The following is a 19987-nucleotide window of genomic DNA, read 5'->3' on the forward strand; positions in this document are numbered from 1 at the left end:
AAGTTTCTATATTTCTATATGAAAGATTTCTGTCTTTGAACATATTCAATGGATGGTAATGTGTTTTGCAATCTTTCTTTTAGAATATATATGCCATCCTCTGATATTCTCATTGTTATGACTATTGTCCTTGTCCTCCATATTTGTTCTGTATTTTTAACAATACAGTATAAAAAATAAATAATAAAATAACACATAAATGAAAAAAACAGTAATGAGACGGACCCACTTAGAGATGTGGAAATTCGGCGTTGATTATAAGACAAAGCTTTATTTTGAAAGTACAACTGAAGTGTTTATTTTGAAATCCGGATCCGTTTCCGGTTCTCCGGCTTTTTGCCGCGAAATTGCCCATGAAGCCTTGACCGTCAATAGAACTCCTGCGTAAAGCTTGCGTTTCTGTACGGATGGACGGACGTGGAACGCAGACATGACTGAGGCGATGTAAACATTCTGGTTGACCGATGAACATTAATTAATTATTATAATCGAACTGAGACGGCCCGGTGGAAATCAGCCTCATATTTACGTCACATCAGGATTCAAAGCTTTGGGAATCTGGAGCAGACGAATAAAATGCCAATGGAAAAAGATCTTATATGTTAAAAAAAATATCTACGCTGGGCGGGGCCACACTTTCCAAGCCCCGCCCCTTTATGATCCTCCACCTGCAGACAAACAGAACAATGAACATCTTTGATTTCCTGGTCTGAGCTGGAATCTGGATCAGAACAGGACAGATGGATGGATCTGATATCGCTGCCATTTTGTTGCACCCCTAATGTTAGCTTGGGGCTGTAAGACGGCGGGAGTGTGTGTAAACAGATGGGTGACGGGTAGGGGAGCGGAGTTGCTCTGCACCAACAGTCCCGCCCACAACTCAGGGGTGAATTTAGAGTTTAATTCTAACCTTTTAAGATCAGAATTCTGAGAATAAAGTCAGAATTTTCTGTACTTTGTTTTTTCTTTTCCCATGGCTCTAATCCTCTTCCGTAGCAGAAATGTGTCCAAGAAAACGACACATTTTTAAAAATATTTTTAAATCAAAAACCTGATGTTCTTGCTGGCCAAATGAGTTTAAACATTAAAAGAAACCTGGATTATTTTCCCATCACTTCCTACCTTGAAAGAATGCAATTGAGAGACAGGCATGTTGTACCGACAGCTAAACAGGCAAACATGTCAAAACGCCGTTCAAACCCAGCTCCTGTCGGCCTGACGAGGGTGAAAGGTGAACCTGAAGGAAAATATTCAGATCTGTCATGTTTTTAGTTAAGGCTCTGATTTAAAAGGGCACTTTGTGTTTTATTATCAGGGTGTGTTCTTTTCGCTTCTTTTTAAAAGAATGAAGTTTTTTTTTTCCAAAAAACTGGTGAAATACTTTATTGTAAGAACAAAAAAAGACAAAACAGAAATGTCTCAAAGTGGACACAGATGTGAGAATCCGTACTGCATGCACGGATAGAGTGATGGTTTTAGGTAACAGCTAACATGGTTCTGTGAGTTTCTGCTAGTAGATGCTGTGGAACGTAGAGGATGATGAACAGACTTTGATTTTCACAATAAGATCAGAAGAGTGTTGTAGGGATGACAAAATGTGGGGGAAATCTAATGTTGACCATCTATGTCAATGTATCAATGTATCAACCATCTATGTACACATCAATGTAATCCTAACATTCATTAGAGAAAGGCAGATTTTCATGAACAGGTTGATCCGGCGGCGGCGGCGGCAGCTTCATCATCAGGTGGACACGCCACAAAATCTGCCAGCATGGACGCCATGGCGTCCTCATCCACCTGAAAAGACAGGATGTACGATCAATCGGCAGCAAAAAGGATAAAACAATCATAGTTATATTTATAGGAGTGACTGTGTTGTTCTACAACAGAATAGGAGGAGCAATTTCTACTACTGCACTATCAAAATAAAATAAATGAATTATGCAGTTTAAGAAAATAAAAGCCATGACATGAAACAAAATAAACCTAATCCTCACAGTAGATGAGCCACAATTCCGTTTAAAACTTAACTGAACTAAATCTAAAAAAAACACGTGCTAAAATTAGGAAGGATTTATTATTTAGCGTTTTATTGCATCACACAAGGCCTAGTGATCTCTAATTACAGGTTTTTCTTTATTGTCCTTTGCTTATTGGCAAATTGAATAAACATAAATTTCTGACTTTTTTTATTCTTTAGTAATACACACATTTCCAAAACTATGACCCAAATATCGAGGTGTAACCCTTGTGCTATCCTATAGGCACTTTAACATTGGGAGTTGGGTCATCTAGACCCACTAGACAGAGCTCTGGACCTTTTTTCTTCAATGATTTGTGATCTTCACTGGTGTCCATGGATTACATGAAATCTTTCCACCTTTATCCACCTTTGTCATGGTAGGGAGAACACGACAATGGAAGGGGGGGGGGGGTCATTTTGACCCCATAGGATACCACAAGGGTTAAATGGAATTAAGAAGAAAGTGTCTTGTTGCATTTGCTTTGTCATTAAAGGGCATAGGTCATACAAAATAAACTTTTTGCACTCTTCAGTGTTTTATCATGTTCATTTCTCACAACCCCCCCCCCAGTGGTATTTTGATCCGTTTTCTGAAGGTTCCTCTAAAGACCTGCGCTCTGAGCCCCTCCTCCTCACATTGTGACATCATCACATTGTGACATCATCACATTGTGACATCATCACAAAGTTTTGGGGTCGTCCGGTCCGTGGAGGTTCATGGAGGAGCGTCCTGAGGTGGCCGCTGGTGCGTCCTGCAGTCCTCTTGAGGCTCGTACGCCCCCTCTAGTGACGTCATGGAAACGGAACGTACCATTGTGGTGAGTGTGGCCAAGTGCATGGTGAGGTATTTGTGACTCGCACGTATGGCGTTAACGGCGTCCTGACGCCACATTCTGGTCGCTGGTAAGGTGAGCTCTGGCTCCTCACAAAGGCTGCACGTGCACTGGGCGTGCACGTGATCCGGACGTGCCCGTAGGATTTATGGAGAAAACGGTTTTTGAGGCGTGTCCAGATGGACGTATGGCCCAAAACTGCAACGGAAACACTTTTTTTTTATTGAATGAGCCATGTGACCAACGACTGGATGGTGACGCGCTTCTCGGTAGGACCTGGCGGCCTTGGGCGTTGCACAGCGGGCGCCACCGAACAGAAGTTGGGCGTGTCTTGTGGACATTTTACTCAAGCTTCTCACCGAAAACACGGACTAGGAGGATGAAGGTAACCCACTGGAGGCGGAGCCTCGCCAAGAGACCCCTCATTTAACGTGGCAGCCGGGAATCAAACTGGCAACCCTTCAGTATCTGGATGAGTGATCTGAAGTGAGGCTGATCACAGGCAGACCGGAGCACGACCCCAACCCTTTCCAAACCTAAACCTACTGCAGGACAGAAAAATGATCCACATATTTGTGAAGCCAGAAACTGTTCTGTTCTTACCTTCTTCTTTTCTGTGCTTGGTCCCGCCTCTTCCTCCACTTCATCTTCCCTCTTCCTCTTCGTCCCCTGTGCCTCCTCTTTGTCACTCTCCTCTCTTGGCGGTTCACTCTTCTCCTCCTCTTCTCCTCCTTTTGGCTGTTCTCCTCCCTCGGAGGCTGGATTTTCCGCCTGTTTTTCTTCTTCTTCTGCTGGATTTCGCCGCCCTGCTTCTGCTTGTTCTGCCGGAGCGCCGGCTGGCCGTCCTGCAGGGGGATCCGGAGCGTCGCTGCTGCTCACGTCCTCCGGCGCCGTTTCCCCTTCAGGCTCCTGAACCATGAAGCAAAGGGAAAATGAGGAGCAGCACGTTGACACACCTCACAAAGTGACGTAACCGTGATGCCGTTTCTCCTGGTGAGCCTCCGCTCTTCACCCGTCTCGTCTACGTGCCGCCGTTTCAGCAGCGGCTCTCACCTCTGCCCTGAACCCCGCTTGCTCCTCTGCAGCAGCTTCCAGCTCCTCCTCCTTGGCAGCTTGATGACTTCTGTCTTCTTGAAGGACGCTCGTCGTTCCTCCCCCCTCATCCCCCGACTCCAGGCTTTCCTGCGCTCCTCCGCTGACGCAGATGATCTGAGGCATGGTGGGATCGTCCATGCGCTCGCTCTCATCTTCCTCCACGCCGACCTGCACGTCCTCCAGGACGCCGATGCTCTCCACCTCCTGCAGCTTCACCCGGTCTTCTCCGAGCACCGTCCTCTGCGGTTGGAGTTCCTGTATTCCTCTTTCGGAGTCCGCCTCCGCGTGAAGCTGACTCGGCTCTTTGTCATCGGCGGCGGGATGGAGGACTTGCCCTTCCTCGATGGCAACGTCCACCAACTTTTCCTCGCTTCCCTCCAGCGGCGGCATGTCCCCGATCTCCTCCTCCTCTTCCTCCTCCTCCTCCTCGAGCTCTTCTCCCTCCTCTTCGTCGTAGTCCTCGTACTCCTCCCCATCGTAGAAATCCTCGCTTCCTTCCTCTTCCTCCTCTTCATCCAGCCCGTCCTCCTCCTCCTCTTCCAGCTCCTCGTCGTCCTCCAGGTCCTCCTCCTCGTCTTCGTCATCGGTGCTGTTGATGTTGATGATGGCGGAGTCCTCGTTGCTGGGGGGCGCGGGCAGCGGCGGGTGGAGCCTTCCCTGCTGACTCAGCGGGGTTTGCAGCATCTGGAGCGGCAGCCCCATGGCGCTGGCCTGACCCGCCGCCGGCGCCTGCATCAGCATCTGCTGGAGCTGGGGTTTGCAGGGCAGCGCGTCCGCCAGGTCGCCGTGCGGGTCCGAGACGATGCCGGAGTTCAGGGCAGGAGGCAGAGGGGCCGCAGAGCCGCCGGAGGGGGGGAAGGAGTTGACGGAGGAGGCCGAGGTGGCGAGCAGGGACGACGAGGCGGGCAAGTCGTTCAGGAGAGTGGACACGTCGCTTGTGCTCGTGGCTGCCGTTATGGGGACCATTGAGTTCGATTCTGCTGCGGGTAACGCCACGCCGCCCCCGGCCGGCGCGGCGGACAGCATCGTCTGCACGTTCGCCGCCGCCTCGTCCTGTTGCTGGTCCAGGTTGATCATCCCCGGAGGAACGATGACCACGCTGTCGTCCGAGTCACTCGCCAGGGAGATCTCCACGTCGTCCGGCTCCTCTTTGTCGAAGCGGACGAAAACGGGCCTCTGGCTTTCCGGAAGCCCGAGCCCAGAGTCGTGCTGCCGGTGGGGGGAGAACAGGTCCCCGGGGGTGGGGCCTTGAGCCGGGAGACCCGGAACCGTCGACAGGTGGTTCTCCAGAGAGCTCAGCATGGACGACGGGCCCAGATTCAGAGACTGCCGTGAAGGAAAAGGAGGGCCGGAACCGTGACCCTCCAGGAGGGTCGGCAGGGTCAGCCTAGGAGCCGACCCCTGAGGGGAGAGCACCGGGGCAGAGGTGGGGGGTTTGAGGGTGAGGGGGGGCAAGGGCAGGGCAATTGAAGGGGTGCGTGGGTGGACCATGGTGTTGCAGATGGTCAGTGCCTCGGCACAGAACGAAGAGACCTAAGAGAGAGGAAGAGGAGGAGGAAGAGGCGGAGGTTACTAAAATGTTATCGGACGAATCCTTTTGGAAAAAAGGAGGAAATCCAAGCTGCAGATGGACGTTTGGATGTTTTTTTTTTCCATTTGAATGATTACTTGTTTGCTTGGCTGGGATCATTTTAACCAACAGAACCTCATCTATGTGACACTAACTTTATTGTGTCATTTTCCCACGCTGCATTCACACACTAGACATGAAATCATACAAAAACAGAGAATCCCGTTTGGAGAAAAATGCTCACATTTGCTGTGAAAACCCCAAAAATGTTCAACCGACCCTTTTTACAGCATAAAATGAAAGTTTCAGATGGAAATTCACAAAAACAACATTTCTTTTGGAAGAAAATACAAGAAATTCCGATTTCTTTGTGCCTCCTCTGTAAACCGTTTGTGTTCCGCCTCACAGAGGCTGATGGGAGGCCTCACGCCTCCATGATGGGACCTTCCTGGTGTCTGACGGCGAGGCTTCAGCTTCCAGGCAGCCCAAACAATCTGAATCTGTCTTCCGGTGCTGCTCTGTTGTTCATATCGCTTTTTTCCTGGAATTCTGTTTTGCTGACGTCCTCTCTGGCTGGAGTCTAACTCACAGGTGGAGGCGTGTCTGACTCCTCTGAACTTGAACTGCTCGCCACCCGTGGTGGCGGCGGCGGGTGGGACTTTCGCTGTGCATCGTAAAGTTTCTACAATTTGTTGCTCTAGAAAAAATCCTGTCGCTCCTCATCCCTAAATAAAATAACGATCGGCTTCCTTGTTGTTGGATTTCTTACAGATAGCCCTGCCTCCCAAAGCGGCTCCAGACGCTGCAGACCTCTGACCTACGTTCATTTTTCTCTACGTTTATCAAAACTAAAGGTCGCTCCTCTCCAGAAACTACAAATAATGGCCGTATTCTGTCTTTCATATAATCAAACCTCAACCACAGTATTAAACACAAGTTAGAGTTGACTTTAGACGGTTTTCTGGCGCTGATCTCACGGCGGGCTAAGCCTGAGTATCAAGCAGGGAGACATTTGGTACAACTCCACCGTGGATTTGAACTCATGACCTTCCAGTCCCAGGGGAGACACTGCGCATCGATGCAAAGGCAAAAACAATTTTTTCCCGTTTTTGATGGCGTAAACGGTCAAAGAGGTACGGTGTGTCAAAGAGCGGCGTTCCCGCTAACGCCTTAAACATACCCTCCATACCTTTGCAAATGTCATATATACCCCCTAAAGAAATGGATCCCAAACAGTGACTGACGGAGAAGCGTCACCTTGAGGTTGCGGTCAGTGCGGCCGTTGCTGAAGATGGAGACGGCGCAGGTAAGAGGTGGAGGCCATGATGGTGACGGGACCAGAACCAGAGCCAGCAGCAACCTGGAAGTCAAACAAACAGAGCCAACATGTTCTCTGCATCGCTTATCCGACAACGGCTCAGTCGTCATGACAACCTCTGCAATGGATGACCCCCAATGAACAACTAGCAACCGCAACTGGTGATCAGACATTCAGATTCTCGTTTTGACCTGAAGAATAAGACTGAGCTGCAGTCGGCGTCACAGCAACCGAATAACCGATCAGCCGAGGAAAAAGACTCAATTTGGTCCAGAACCAAAAATGAAACCAGAACAGCGATTTACAAATCCTACTATTGCAATACAACCATGGATTCTGATTTTAACTGTACCATTAAATCTATGACATCGTCAGCATTTAAGCCGTTAAAGTCTGTGTCCCACAGCCGCTATGTGAATTTACTGCATATGACACGGATGTAAACTGGTCAGACGTGAATCTACGTGGAAAAAGAAAAGTTGTGGTCTTTAGGTGAAATGTTCACTGATGGATCAGGAATGAACCACGTTAAAACCACAGAAGAAGAACGAATAATCCGCACAAAGAACACGTGAACCAACGTAAAAAGCAGACTTTGCTTTGCTGTAGGAGCATTTTTCACAAATCTGCAGGAGGGTTGGGCGACTGTCATGAAAAATCTGAGCGACACCATACGGCGCATTTACAAACGGCGCACCTGAAAAGCTCTCGACGAGCACGAGCGCTGCTGTACTGCCCACTGATGGCCCCGGTGGACTCGAAAACCGAGCTGGAGCCTTTCTGCTGCTGCAGACACACACACAGCGGCAACACAACCTCATGGAGCCTCTGCAAGAACAGGAAAGGAGGGTTATGACGCCATACACAACAGCATGAACAGCACATCATGTGTGCAGTAAACCGTACACATCTTTCTGGAAAATGGAGCAACTGTCAGGAACATTTTTAAGTCTGCCTCCAGCAAGAAATGCCCCGCCAGGGACGGGCAACTCCAGGCCTCGAGGGTCGCATTATGGAGTGTTTTTACAACACACCCTACCCTACGCCTGAAGCAGGTAATCAGTCACGAGTAGAGCTTGGATATCTGGAAATCATGCAGACAGTGGTCCATCCCTGTGACCTCTCATGGTAACTTAACCCTAAAATCAGACCCTCAGTCCTGATTGTCCTTTCCACAAACGTACCTTGTGTATGTCCTCCTTTATCAGTGTCCCGCACGTCTGGATGATTTGTCTCAATGCTGCAGAAGAAGAGAAACAAGTCGTTTAAAAGTCAGCAGTTTCATAAAAACACCCGACTAAACCGTTATTATTGGATCAAATAGCGATTCCACCTCTAAGGGCAGCAAGGCACGTGTCCTGATTGGACAAAGGGTCCCCCTTCCTCTGCAGTGATGGACCCATTGGATCTGCAATGACCAAATGCTTCGTCCTCCGAGGACCTGGCTTTCCCCCGGGAACTACGTCCACACCCAGACCCGCCCTAAACTGAAAGAAGGGAGTAAACGGTGGACCAAGTCCATCTTCAATTACTGCTACAAGCACATAGCCACTGCTTTTTATAGTCCCTTCATTTCTGAATGTGGTCAATTCTTACCTTGATGGATTCTGGTCCGGGGGTGATGTCACCAAGCAGGTTACTGAACAGCAGGTCTGCATGCATTGGGTTTTCCTGGAGAATGCTGACAGAAGCTCCCACTACCTTGACCCACAGCTCTAAGGTTTTGTACACAGACACCCTAACCGAGCTGGACAAGAAAAAGAAAACCTTCCTTAATTCACACACAGACTAAAACTCACAGCATGGACTCCTGTGGAGTCTTCATCAGAGAACCTCAGTGTCAATGTAGCAGCAGGTACAGGTAGAGGCCCTCACCTGTACCCTCTCTGCCGGCCAACGCCTGCTTCCACCAGAGGAGTCCAAGCAGACAGCGTTTGAGAAAACAGCCTTTGAATGATAGCGGCGTATGGAACCATGCTGCTGCGGACCCTGCAATGCAAGAATCACACCAACAAAAAGCAGGCGTTGATAGAAATCAGGCTAAACTGATTAACAGGATCTAGCTTTGCTGCAATCGCACCAACTAGTTCCTCAAGGCTGAGTGACCAGACGCCACTTTTTACTAAAAACTGATTATTCCTGAAAATATATCCTAAAAATTTAACTTGGATTTCTGATGGAAACGTCAGTAAAACCAATAAAATCTCAGTGAGCTAAATGTTTTTTTGTTGGTCATTTTTAAGTAAAATTACAAAGCCTGCTGGAATAAAGAGTATTTAATTTTACTTATGCTCAAGAAAATAAAGGGAACACCTAAATAACTCAATGTTGCTCCAAGTCCACTTCCGTGTAATCAAACTGTCCAATCAGGAAGCACCGCTGACCGAAGAGACACTTCCCCTGTTTTGGTGGAAGTGGTGGAAAGAAAAGGGCCATCAGCGAGACTCCTCCAATAAAGGAGCGATTCTGACAGTGGTGACCACTTCTCCACCCTTCTGTTTTCTGGGCGATGCTTTGGTGACTTTTAAATGTCAACAGTGCCGTCACTCCAGTGGAACCGGGAGACGGCGTCTACGAGCCACACAGGAAGTGCAACTCATCCAGGACGACACATCAACGCCTGTCAGCGTCGTGTCCAGAGCGTGGAGGCGCTACCAGGAGACAGGCCAGAACATCAGGAGATGTGGCGGAGGCGGTAGGAGGGCAACAACCCTCCATCAGGACCACCACCTCCTCCTTTGCTCACGGAGAAACAAGAGGAGCACAGCCAGAGCTCAGCAGAATCACCATTTCCACAGGCCACATGTCTGCTCAAACGGTTAGAACCAGACCCCATGAGGGACCGACATCCACAGGTGGGAGTCGTGCTCACAGCCCAACAGCAGGAGGACGTTTGGCATTTGCAGGAGAACACAGAGATCGACAAATTCTCCACTGGCGCCCTGTGGTCTTCACAGATGGAAGCCGGGTCACACTGGGACAGAGTCTGGAGAATGTTCTGACCGGTTCAGTAATGATTTGGGGACGCACAGCTCTCCATGAGCTCACCAGAGGAAGCCTGACTGCTGTTATGTACCCAGATCAGATCCTCAAACCCCGTGTGAGACCACATGCTGGTGCGGTTGGGCCCTGGAGTCCTCCCAAGGCCAGACCACACTGGACCTCATGTGGCTGCATTGTGTCAGCAGTTTCTGCTAGACGAAGGTTTCGGTGGAATGGACCGGCCCGGTCGTTCCCGGTGTGGCAGGGGACCATCCCCCGCCTCATAAGAAGTAAAGTCATATGGGCATGTGGAGGCCACGCCCACTCCTGCACCTCATTCTGACTCGTGTCAAAAACGTTACATCCACGTTGGATCAGTTGAGTTTTTTTCTTTTGAGCATGATTCCACATCCAGACTTCCACAGGCCAATAGATGTCATTAGCATTAATCCTGTTGTGTTGTGTGGTTGTGTTGTGTTGTCAGCACATGCAGGTCTGCAAATAATGAAGCATTTATATAGAAATCTTCCATCCGTTAGCAGTTAGCTGGTGTTCCCTTTAGTTATTGGATCAGTGCATTCTAAAGGTCGCTAAGGCTCAAACTATAGACGTATGGGGCACATGCAGCTGAGTACTCACACTGTGATCAGGTCTGACAGCATCTCTAAAGTGTTGCAGTGAATGCTGGGTAAAATCAACAGCATCAAACTTCCATCTGCAGATAAACTCTGAAAAAGAACAGATTAAACGGAAACACAGAGCGTCACCAAATCATAAAAGACGTACATTCGAGTGCAGTAACTTAAAACACGTGAACAGAAAGCTTTAGTGAACAACAAAGAAGGAAATTACTGCTGCATTATGATCATTTCAGGCATAAATATACCTGCAGACTGGTTTCTGTCATCCGTTTTTTAATTTCCCATCATCCCTTTGTTTACACTCTCCAACAACTACAACAACAACTCTGGCCTAACATTAGCGCTGCAACAAAAACAGCAGCAATATCGGAGCTGTCCATCCGTCCAGTTCTGAACCATTGAAGTGGGCCTTTAAAACTTCTGTCAGCAGATTCTTTAGTGCCATTACTTTTTGTTTTTGTAATTAATTCACTCATGGTGTTGAACAGTAGAAGCAGCAGCAGTCATTGTTCAACAAAAATGATTTGAATCAGACGGCTTCCATAAACAAACGTTACTCTCGATTTCCAATAAGGAACATTAAATATCTCTTCATCTTCTTTTTCACTTTTTGAATGTTGTGTGTGTGTGTTTTTGCACTTACAGTACTCTTGGAGTTTACAGCGAGAGCTCGACACACCAGGTTGAGGATTGGTTTTACTGGCAGACGAACAGCTGAAGCCGGGTCCACCCTGATGATGAGAAGACATATAAGACAAATAGATTTTCTGGGTTTGACGATCCAGAACGCCCACACGCCCACGACGTCACACGCCCACGACATCACAAACATACGCATGACACGCCCACGACATCACAAACATACGCATGACACGCCCACGACATCACCCTGATGATGAAAAGACAAATAAGACAAATAGATTTTCTGGGTTTGAAGATCCAGAACGCCTCTGTTGAAAAGCTGTAATATTCATTCATTCATTCCCACGACGTCACACGCCCACGGCGTCACACCCCCACGACGTCACACGCCCACGACGTCACACGCCCACGGCGTCACACCCCCACGACGTCACACGCCCACGACGTCACAAACATACGCATGACACACCCACGACATCAGACGCCCACGGCGTCACACCCCCACGACGTCACACGCCCACGACGTCCCACGCCCACGACGTCACACCCCCACGACATCAAACACCCACGACATCACAAACATACGCATGACACACCCACGACATCAGACACCCACGACGTCAGACACCCACGACGTCACACCCCCACGACGTCACACGCCCACGACGTCACACGCCCACGACGTCACACGCCCACGACGTCACACGCCCACGACATCACCCTGATGATGAGAAGACAAATAAGACAAATAGATTTTCTGGGTTTGACGATCCAGAACGCCTCTGTTGAAAAGCTGTAATATTCATTCATTCATTCCCACGACGTCACACGCCCACGACGTCACACGCCCACGGCGTCACACCCCCACGACGTCACACGCCCATGACGTCACACCCCCACGACGTCACACGCCCACGGCGTCACACCCCCACGACGTCACACGCCCACGACGTCACACCCCCACGACGTCACACGCCCATGACGTCACACCCCCACGACGTCACACGCCCACGGCGTCACACCCCCACGACATCAGACGCCCACGACGTCACACGCCCACGACGTCACACGCCCACGACGTCACACGCCCACGACATCAGACACCCACGACATCACAAACATACGCATGACACCCCCACGACGTCAGACGCCCACGACGTCACAAACACACGCATGACACCCCCACGACATCAGACACCCACGACGTCAGACACCCACGACGTCACACGCCCACGACGTCACACGCCCACGACGTCACACCCCCACGACATCAGACACCCACGACATCACAAACATACGCATGACACACCCACAACATCAGACGCCCACGACGTCACACCCCCACGACGTCACACGCCCACGACGTCACAAACATACGCATGACACCACCACGACGTCACACCCCCACGACGTCACACCGCCACGACGTCACACCCCCACGACATCAGACACCAACGACATCACAAACATACGCATGACACACCCACGACGTCACACGCCCACGACGTCACACCCCCACGACGTCAAACGCCCACGACGTCCCACGCCCACGACGTCACACCCCCACGACATCAAACACCCACGACATCACAAACATACGCATGACACACCCACGACATCAGACACCCACGACGTCAGACACCCACGACGTCACACCCCCACGACGTCACACCCCCACGACGTCACACGCCCACGACGTCACACGCCCACGACGTCACACGCCCACGACGTCACACGCCCACGACATCACCCTGATGATGAGAAGACAAATAAGACAAATAGATTTTCTGGGTTTGACGATCCAGAACGCCTCTGTTGAAAAGCTGTAATATTCATTAATTCATTCCCACAACGTCACACGCCCACGACATCCGACACCCACGACATCACAAACATACGCATGACACACCCACGACGTCACACGCCCACGACGTCACACGCCCACGACGTCACACCCCCACGACGTCACGCCCCCACGACGTCACACGCCCACGACATCCGACACCCACGACATCACAAACATACGCATGACACACCCACGACGTCACACGCCCACGACGTCACACGCCCACGACGTCACACCCCCACGACGTCACGCCCCCACGACGTCACACGCCCACGACGTCACACGCCCACGACGTCACACCCCCACGACGTCAGACACCCACGAAATCACAAACATACGCATGACACACCCACGACGTCACACGCCCACGACGTCACACACATACGCACGACACACCCACGACATCAGACGCCCACGACGTCACACGCCCACGACGTCACACGCCCACGACGTCACACCCCCACGACGTCACACGCCCATGACATCACAAACATACGCATGACACCCCCACGACGTCACACCCCCACGACGTCACACCCCCACGACGTCAGACACCCACGAAATCACAAACATACGCATGACACACCCACGACGTCACACGCCCACGACGTCACACACATACGCACGACACACCCACGACATCAGACGCCCACGACGTCACACGCCCACGACGTCACACCCCCACGACGTCAGACACCCACGAAATCACAAACATACGCATGACACACCCACGACGTCACACGCCCACGACGTCACACACATACGCACGACACACCCACGACATCAGACGCCCACGACGTCACACGCCCACGACGTCACACCCCCACGACGTCACACCCCCACGACATCAGACGCCCACGACGTCACACGCCCACGACGTCACACCCCCACGACGTCACACGCCCATGACATCACAAACATACGCATGACACCCCCACGACGTCACACCCCCACGACGTCACAAACATACGCATGACACACCCACGACATCAGACGCCCACGACGTCACACGCCCACGACGTCACACGCCCACGACGTCAGACACCCACGAAATCACAAACATACGCATGACACACCCACGACGTCACACGCCCACGACGTCACACCCCCACGACGTCACAAACATACGCATGACACACCCACGACATCAGACGCCCACGACGTCACACGCCCACGACGTCACACCCCCACGACGTCAGACACCCACGAAATCACAAACATACGCATGACACACCCACGACGTCACACGCCCACGACGTCACACCCCCACGACGTCACAAACATACGCATGACACACCCACGACATCAGACGCCCACGACGTCACACGCCCACGACGTCACACGCCCACGACGTCACACCCCCACGACGTCACACGCCCACGACGTCACACCCCCACGACGTCACACGCCCACGACGTCACACGCCCACGACGTCAGACCCCCACGACGTCAGACCCCCAGGACGTCAGACCCCCACGACGTCAGACCCCCACGACGTCAGACCCCCACGACGTCAGACCCCCACGACGTCAGACCCCCACGACGTCAGACCCCCACGACGTCAGACCCCCACGACGTCAGACCCCCACGACGTCAGACCCCCACGACGTCAGACCCCCACGACATCACACACCCCCACGACATCACACCCCCACGACAAGAAACACCCACGACATCACACACCCACGGCATCACACACCCACGACATCACACACCCACGACATCACACACCCACGACATCACACACCCACGACATGACACACCCACGACATGACACACCCACGACATGACACACCCACGACATGACACACCCACGACATGACACACCCACGACATCAGACACCCACGACATCAGACACCCACGACAGGACACACCCACGACAGGACACACCCACGACATGAAACACCCACGACATGAAACACCCACGACATGAAACACCCACGACATGAAACACCCACGACATGATACACCCACGACGTCACACGCCCACGACATCAGACACCCACGACATCACACACCCACCTACGACATCACACACCCACAACATCACACACCCACGGCATCACACACCTACGACACCAGACACCCACAACATCACATCACATACCCACGACGTCACATACCTATGACATCACACACCCACGACATCACACACCCACGACATCACACACCCACGACATCACACACCCACGACATCACACACCCACGACATCACACACCCACGACGTCACACACCCACGACGTCACACCCCCACGACGTCACACCCCCACGACATCACATACCGATGACATCACACCCCCACGACGTCACATACCTATGACATCACACACCCACGACATCACACACCCACGGCATCACACACCTACGACACCAGACACCCACAACATCACATCACATACCCACGACGTCACACCCCCACGACGTCACACACCCACGACATCACACACCCACGACATCACACACCCACGACATCACACACCCACGACGTCACACACCCACGACGTCACACACCCACGACGTCACACACCCACGACGTCACACACCCACGACGTCACACCCCCACGACGTCACACCCCCACGACGTCACACCCCCACGACGTCACACCCCCACGACGTCACATACCCACGACGTCACACCCCCACGACGTCACACCCCCACGACGTCACACCCCCACGACGTCACACCCCCACGACGTCACACCCCCACGACGTCACAAACCTGCGCATCGAAAACCTCTTCTCCATGTTGTTCATTCATGCTTAGAATGCTTCATGTTCAATAAATAAATCCCTTATTTGTCCAGATTCTCTCCAGAGGCTCCACAGTAAATAGACCACCAACATCCTGACAGACACTTTTTTATTCTGTATGTGTGTGTGTGTGTGTGTGTTACCTGAGTGTGTGTCTCATGGCTCTGCACACAGCAGTGTATCTTTGCTGGAGGCGCAGCAGCAGCAGCGGTTCTGTTGGGTCCAGGTAAGGAAAGGCGAGTTCCACTCCAGGACCTGTGTACTGCACCACCATTTCTGAAAGAACAAAAAGAACTTTCACAAAACCTGGTTCTAATATGTGAAACGATTCAAGCTGGGATAGATTCTGGTCTGTTTCTCTCTGTCTGTCCCATCAGGACCAGGTTTGTAGTTCTCCAAAGCAGTTCTAATTGAAGTGAATCCTCCTCAGAATACTTCAGTCTTTGGCTTCAGCTCTACTTATTTCCATATTCAACTAAATAAACGGTTTATGTTGAAGTGGGGACTTATTCTATAGGCTACACAAATAAAATAATCATTTTTATTCTAGACTTTTTTTGGCGACTATGGGGCTAAATTAACAAACTTTATTTTTCTCTTTGTGTTATTATCAGATATACAAATGAACGCCGTTTTCCCTCCTATTTTGGACTGAATGTGTCATCAGAGCCGTCTGTAAGACAGGAAGCAACCGAAAAACACGGTGGCCAAACTACGGGCCGGGGGCCATAAGTGTTCAACCATTAAATCTGGCACGCCAAACTGAAATTATTTATATTGATAATCCTAACTAATGTTTAATTCTCCCTGTAATTCTGGTGTCTCTCCACAGATGGCGCTCTATAACCACAGTAAGTTGGAAGAATTGTTGTTCTTCGGATATGATGTTGGTTTTCTGTTTTTGGAGCCGAACTGTCATTTTTCCCGACCATTTCAACGCCACATGAGCGCGTTAACGTTTCCCATAGAAGGTAATCGACTCATCGGGCACAAACGAAAGCCACCGTCCTGAAATAAAAACTCCAAAATGTTCCACAGATCTGCTTCAGTCACATTTCAAGACCCCCACCTCAGTCAAAACGTTTGCCCACCCCTCGATTAACTCAACCATCAACAAAGGAACTAATCAGACACTAATTAATCATTCTGAGTAATGAACGTCATGTTGGACATTTGAGAAATATTCTGGGTTTTTTTTTGTTTGATGGTGCAGAAAATAAGGATTTTTGGTGAATAACTAAAGTTCTGCATCGCTGACTGCCTGGGATGTTTCCCCTTCAGTGGCTGCACAGAAATAAAGAGTAAAACTATTCAACCCAGCACAGAGAAGTAAAGAATACACGTGTGTACTAACAAACCACCATAAAGATTACCTGGCTCTGAGCCTTTGTAGATCTGAGTCAACAAGGCATCAGCCGTAGCCAGGAGACATTGGATCTGATTGGTCCAGCCGTCAGCTTTGCCAGCACTTATGGCTCTGTCCAAAAGCCCCCCCAGGCAGGGCAAATGGCTGTAACACAAGCAGGCCATCTACACACCAAAAAAAAGCAACAACAATTCATAAACAGCTGGACAAACAGGAGACGGACACTGACAGAAGGAGTCCTCACCTCCTGGGTTTTCATGTTGTTGCTGTCCATTTTGGAGAGGAAATAGGCTCCTAGTTTGTCCTTCAGGGATCCACAGGCTCTGGGATAGAAGAGCATGCAGGCCACCATTCCCTCCATGGCTGCTAGTTCACACTTGGAGGGTTGGAACACAAACAACACGGATGCTTTTGAACGTTAGGAAAGCCAAATATAGATAAATATTCAAACGAAGCAACACTGAGCAGCTTCCAGGTCATAGAAACACTTTCAGATTCAATTTTTCCAAAAAGAGTTTCATAAAAATTCATTGAAACAGAACAGAACTGAACTGAACTATGCACATCTTCCATTTCTACTATAACCTCTTTGGAAAAACAACGAGTATTACATAAACAAACGTTTGTAAAATAAGACACAACGAGACAAAGGAAACACTAAATAGAAAAGTTCCAATGAACAACTAAAGTAAAAATGGACAAAATAAGGGAGGAAGGCTGGAAGCTGTAGTGAAAACGTGTCAATGTAAGTACAAATACATGAATGTATTTTTATTTCTGTTTCTTTTTGCTGCTTTAAAAACACGTGAACACAAAATCAACAAGTGGAGACGTTTAGAGAGAAAAGTGAAAGGGACCAATACTTTAAAAGGACAGGTACAGACAACGCAGTACACCGTGAATGTGTGGAATAAAATTAAAACATTCAGTTCCTTTGTGTTCCTGAAAGATTAAAATTAATTTAAACTAGATTAAACTATATGTAAACACCTCAGAAAAAGACAAAATCATCTTCAAAATGGCCCCGCCCCCCCCATTCTACTGATCATCAATAGATCCACTCCATCTTTAAAAAAACAAACATTCAGAACACATACGATGAAGTACTAAAAGCTCAGACGATGAAAACAAACGTGCCATGCAGCCCCCCAGCCTTTCTTCCTAGCTCGCCCCCCCTCACCTCGGTCTTCAGGCCCAGCAGGGACGTCAGGATGCCCAGGATGGAGTTGAGGCCGACCTCCCTGGCGAGCTCCGCTAGATGGCTGGAGTACTGCAGCAGGTCCTTCAGGATGTTGACGGCCAGCTGGACGGTCTGAACGGGAGCCTGAGACTGCAGCAGCAGCAGAGAGGGAGACACCACTGACACAGGCCTTTCTGCAGAGGTCAAGGCTTCATTAAAGCTCCTGCAGGAGGGGGGGGGGCTTGGTGGGGTCGAGATTATTGGGGATTTTCTCACTCAGGATCCAGGGGGAAATGGATGTCTTTGTTTTGTCTGCTTTGAATAAAGACATACTCAGAAATGCTATTTGGTGAATACTATAAATCCTTCAACCATTCTTTTCCTGTTTCTCTTTCTTTATTCTAGCATCTTCCTCCATTTTTTGGTGCTTAACTCCTCCTACAGTTTTTCATCTATTTTAACCGTTCAACTATTCAAATGTTCAGCTCTTTCATCTTTTTCCAGCTCTGACTTTTGGTCCTTCAAATCCTTGAACTTTTCCAGATATTCCAGGATTTTTGCCTCCATTGAAAGACACGGGGAATCCTTGGTGCAGAAGCTCGCTGGTTCGATACCCGGCTGTAACATTTTTCACAAAGTTTTTTTTGTTATTGTGTTGTTTTCCCCTTATTTATAGTCAACTTTGATCATTTCCTTCTTTATTTTTAGGCCAATTCTTCCCCTTTGAGTTTCATTCAGAAATCTAGCATTCAACCCTGCAGTTCTTTCTAGAAAAGCAGCTCCTACTAGTTTAATCTGAATTTCTTTATAAATGTCATCCATCATCAGAAAAATGCTACAACAACATGTTTAAAAAATATGCTGACATGAAGGAGGGGCAGTAAGGGTGAGCAGGGCTGTATTTAGACAACAAATGCCCCCTCCCAACCCCACCTGCCCTTGCATGCAGCCTTCTCCATACCTGAATGATTTGCTGAAGGGAGCGCAGCCAGAAGAGGCAGTGCTGCTGGAACAGGTCACTGCTGCTGTCTTTGACCAACACAGAGAGCAGACACAGGCCCTCAAACCTGTTTATGGATGCACACAAGCAGAAACGGTCCTCCTTACCTTTACCTGTGTGCTTTTTCAAAGTAAAAGCATCAGCATTTTAATGTGAAAGTCTCACCTGGTCTTGCTTGAGGATAACTTGGCATTGCTGAAACCCACCAAACCTGCCACATCATTCGCTCCCTGAGGAGATAAACGCTCACGTGAAACACACAAATACACACAATGATGTGCTGCTCCACGTTAGCATTCTGCCTTCGATTAACAAAAAAAACATCAAGCTCCCATGAGCCTTAGCGCTCCGCGCGCTCACCTGGATCTGAAGGCCGTGCTCCCTGTAGTTGACCAACACCTCCGGTAAATACTCGGGCCGCTGTTCTTTCAGAAACGACACTAAACCCTCTGTGAGTCTGAGGGCAGGCGAGCCATGCAGCCCGACAGATGTAGCCATTTTCCCTCTCTGGCGACAAATACGTCATTGACGTGCGACACGACGTCAAATCTCTGCGGCCGACAGCGGGGCTGAGCACTGCGCACGCGCAAACGAAACCACACTGGTCTAGATTCCAACATTTGTTGAATGAAAGTTCTAATTTAAAAATAAATAAAAAGAGAATTGAACATGGACCTGATCTATCCTTAAGAGGTGACCTTATTTATCCCCATGTATAAAACTGTTTTTTCAATG

At 49.8% G+C, this 19987-nt stretch overlaps 1 protein-coding gene across 1 annotated transcript; it reads right to left on the minus strand.

The window, feature by feature from the left end:
- Positions 1–1351: 1351 nt before the first annotated feature.
- Positions 1352–19800, minus strand: pelp1 (proline, glutamate and leucine rich protein 1). Its single transcript, XM_023966041.2, has 18 exons — positions 19613–19800; positions 19418–19482; positions 19214–19319; positions 18253–18402; positions 17317–17448; positions 17080–17236; positions 15850–15982; positions 11109–11196; positions 10464–10552; positions 8718–8831; positions 8439–8589; positions 8176–8329; positions 8027–8082; positions 7540–7670; positions 6782–6884; positions 3913–5487; positions 3463–3768; positions 1352–1800 (listed from the first exon to the last, which is right to left on the minus strand). Exons 1-18 carry the CDS (start codon positions 19748–19750, stop codon positions 1702–1704), a joined length of 3747 nt encoding a protein of 1248 aa, XP_023821809.1. The 5' UTR covers positions 19751–19800; the 3' UTR covers positions 1352–1701.
- Positions 19801–19987: the final 187 nt, after the last annotated feature.

The sequence above is a fragment of the Oryzias latipes genome, chromosome 18 (genome assembly GCF_053564925.1).
Source record: "Oryzias latipes strain Hd-rR chromosome 18, Olatipes_Hd-rR_3.1".
Lineage (NCBI taxonomy): Eukaryota > Metazoa > Chordata > Actinopteri > Beloniformes > Adrianichthyidae > Oryzias > Oryzias latipes.

Excerpts from the sequence above, each read along its gene's own strand:
- pelp1 (XM_023966041.2), bottom strand. The coding sequence starts at position 19,750 with ATGGCTACATCTGTCGGGCTGCATGGCTCGCCTGCCCTCAGACTCACA. Across the intron at positions 17,237-17,316 it reads ACAACATGAAAACCCAGGAG|ATGGCCTGCTTGTGTTACAG; the intron begins GTGAGGACTCCT and ends TTTGGTGTGTAG. Across the intron at positions 7,671-8,026 it reads TAAAGGAGGACATACACAAG|AGGCTCCATGAGGTTGTGTT; the intron begins GTACGTTTGTGG and ends CTGTTCTTGCAG.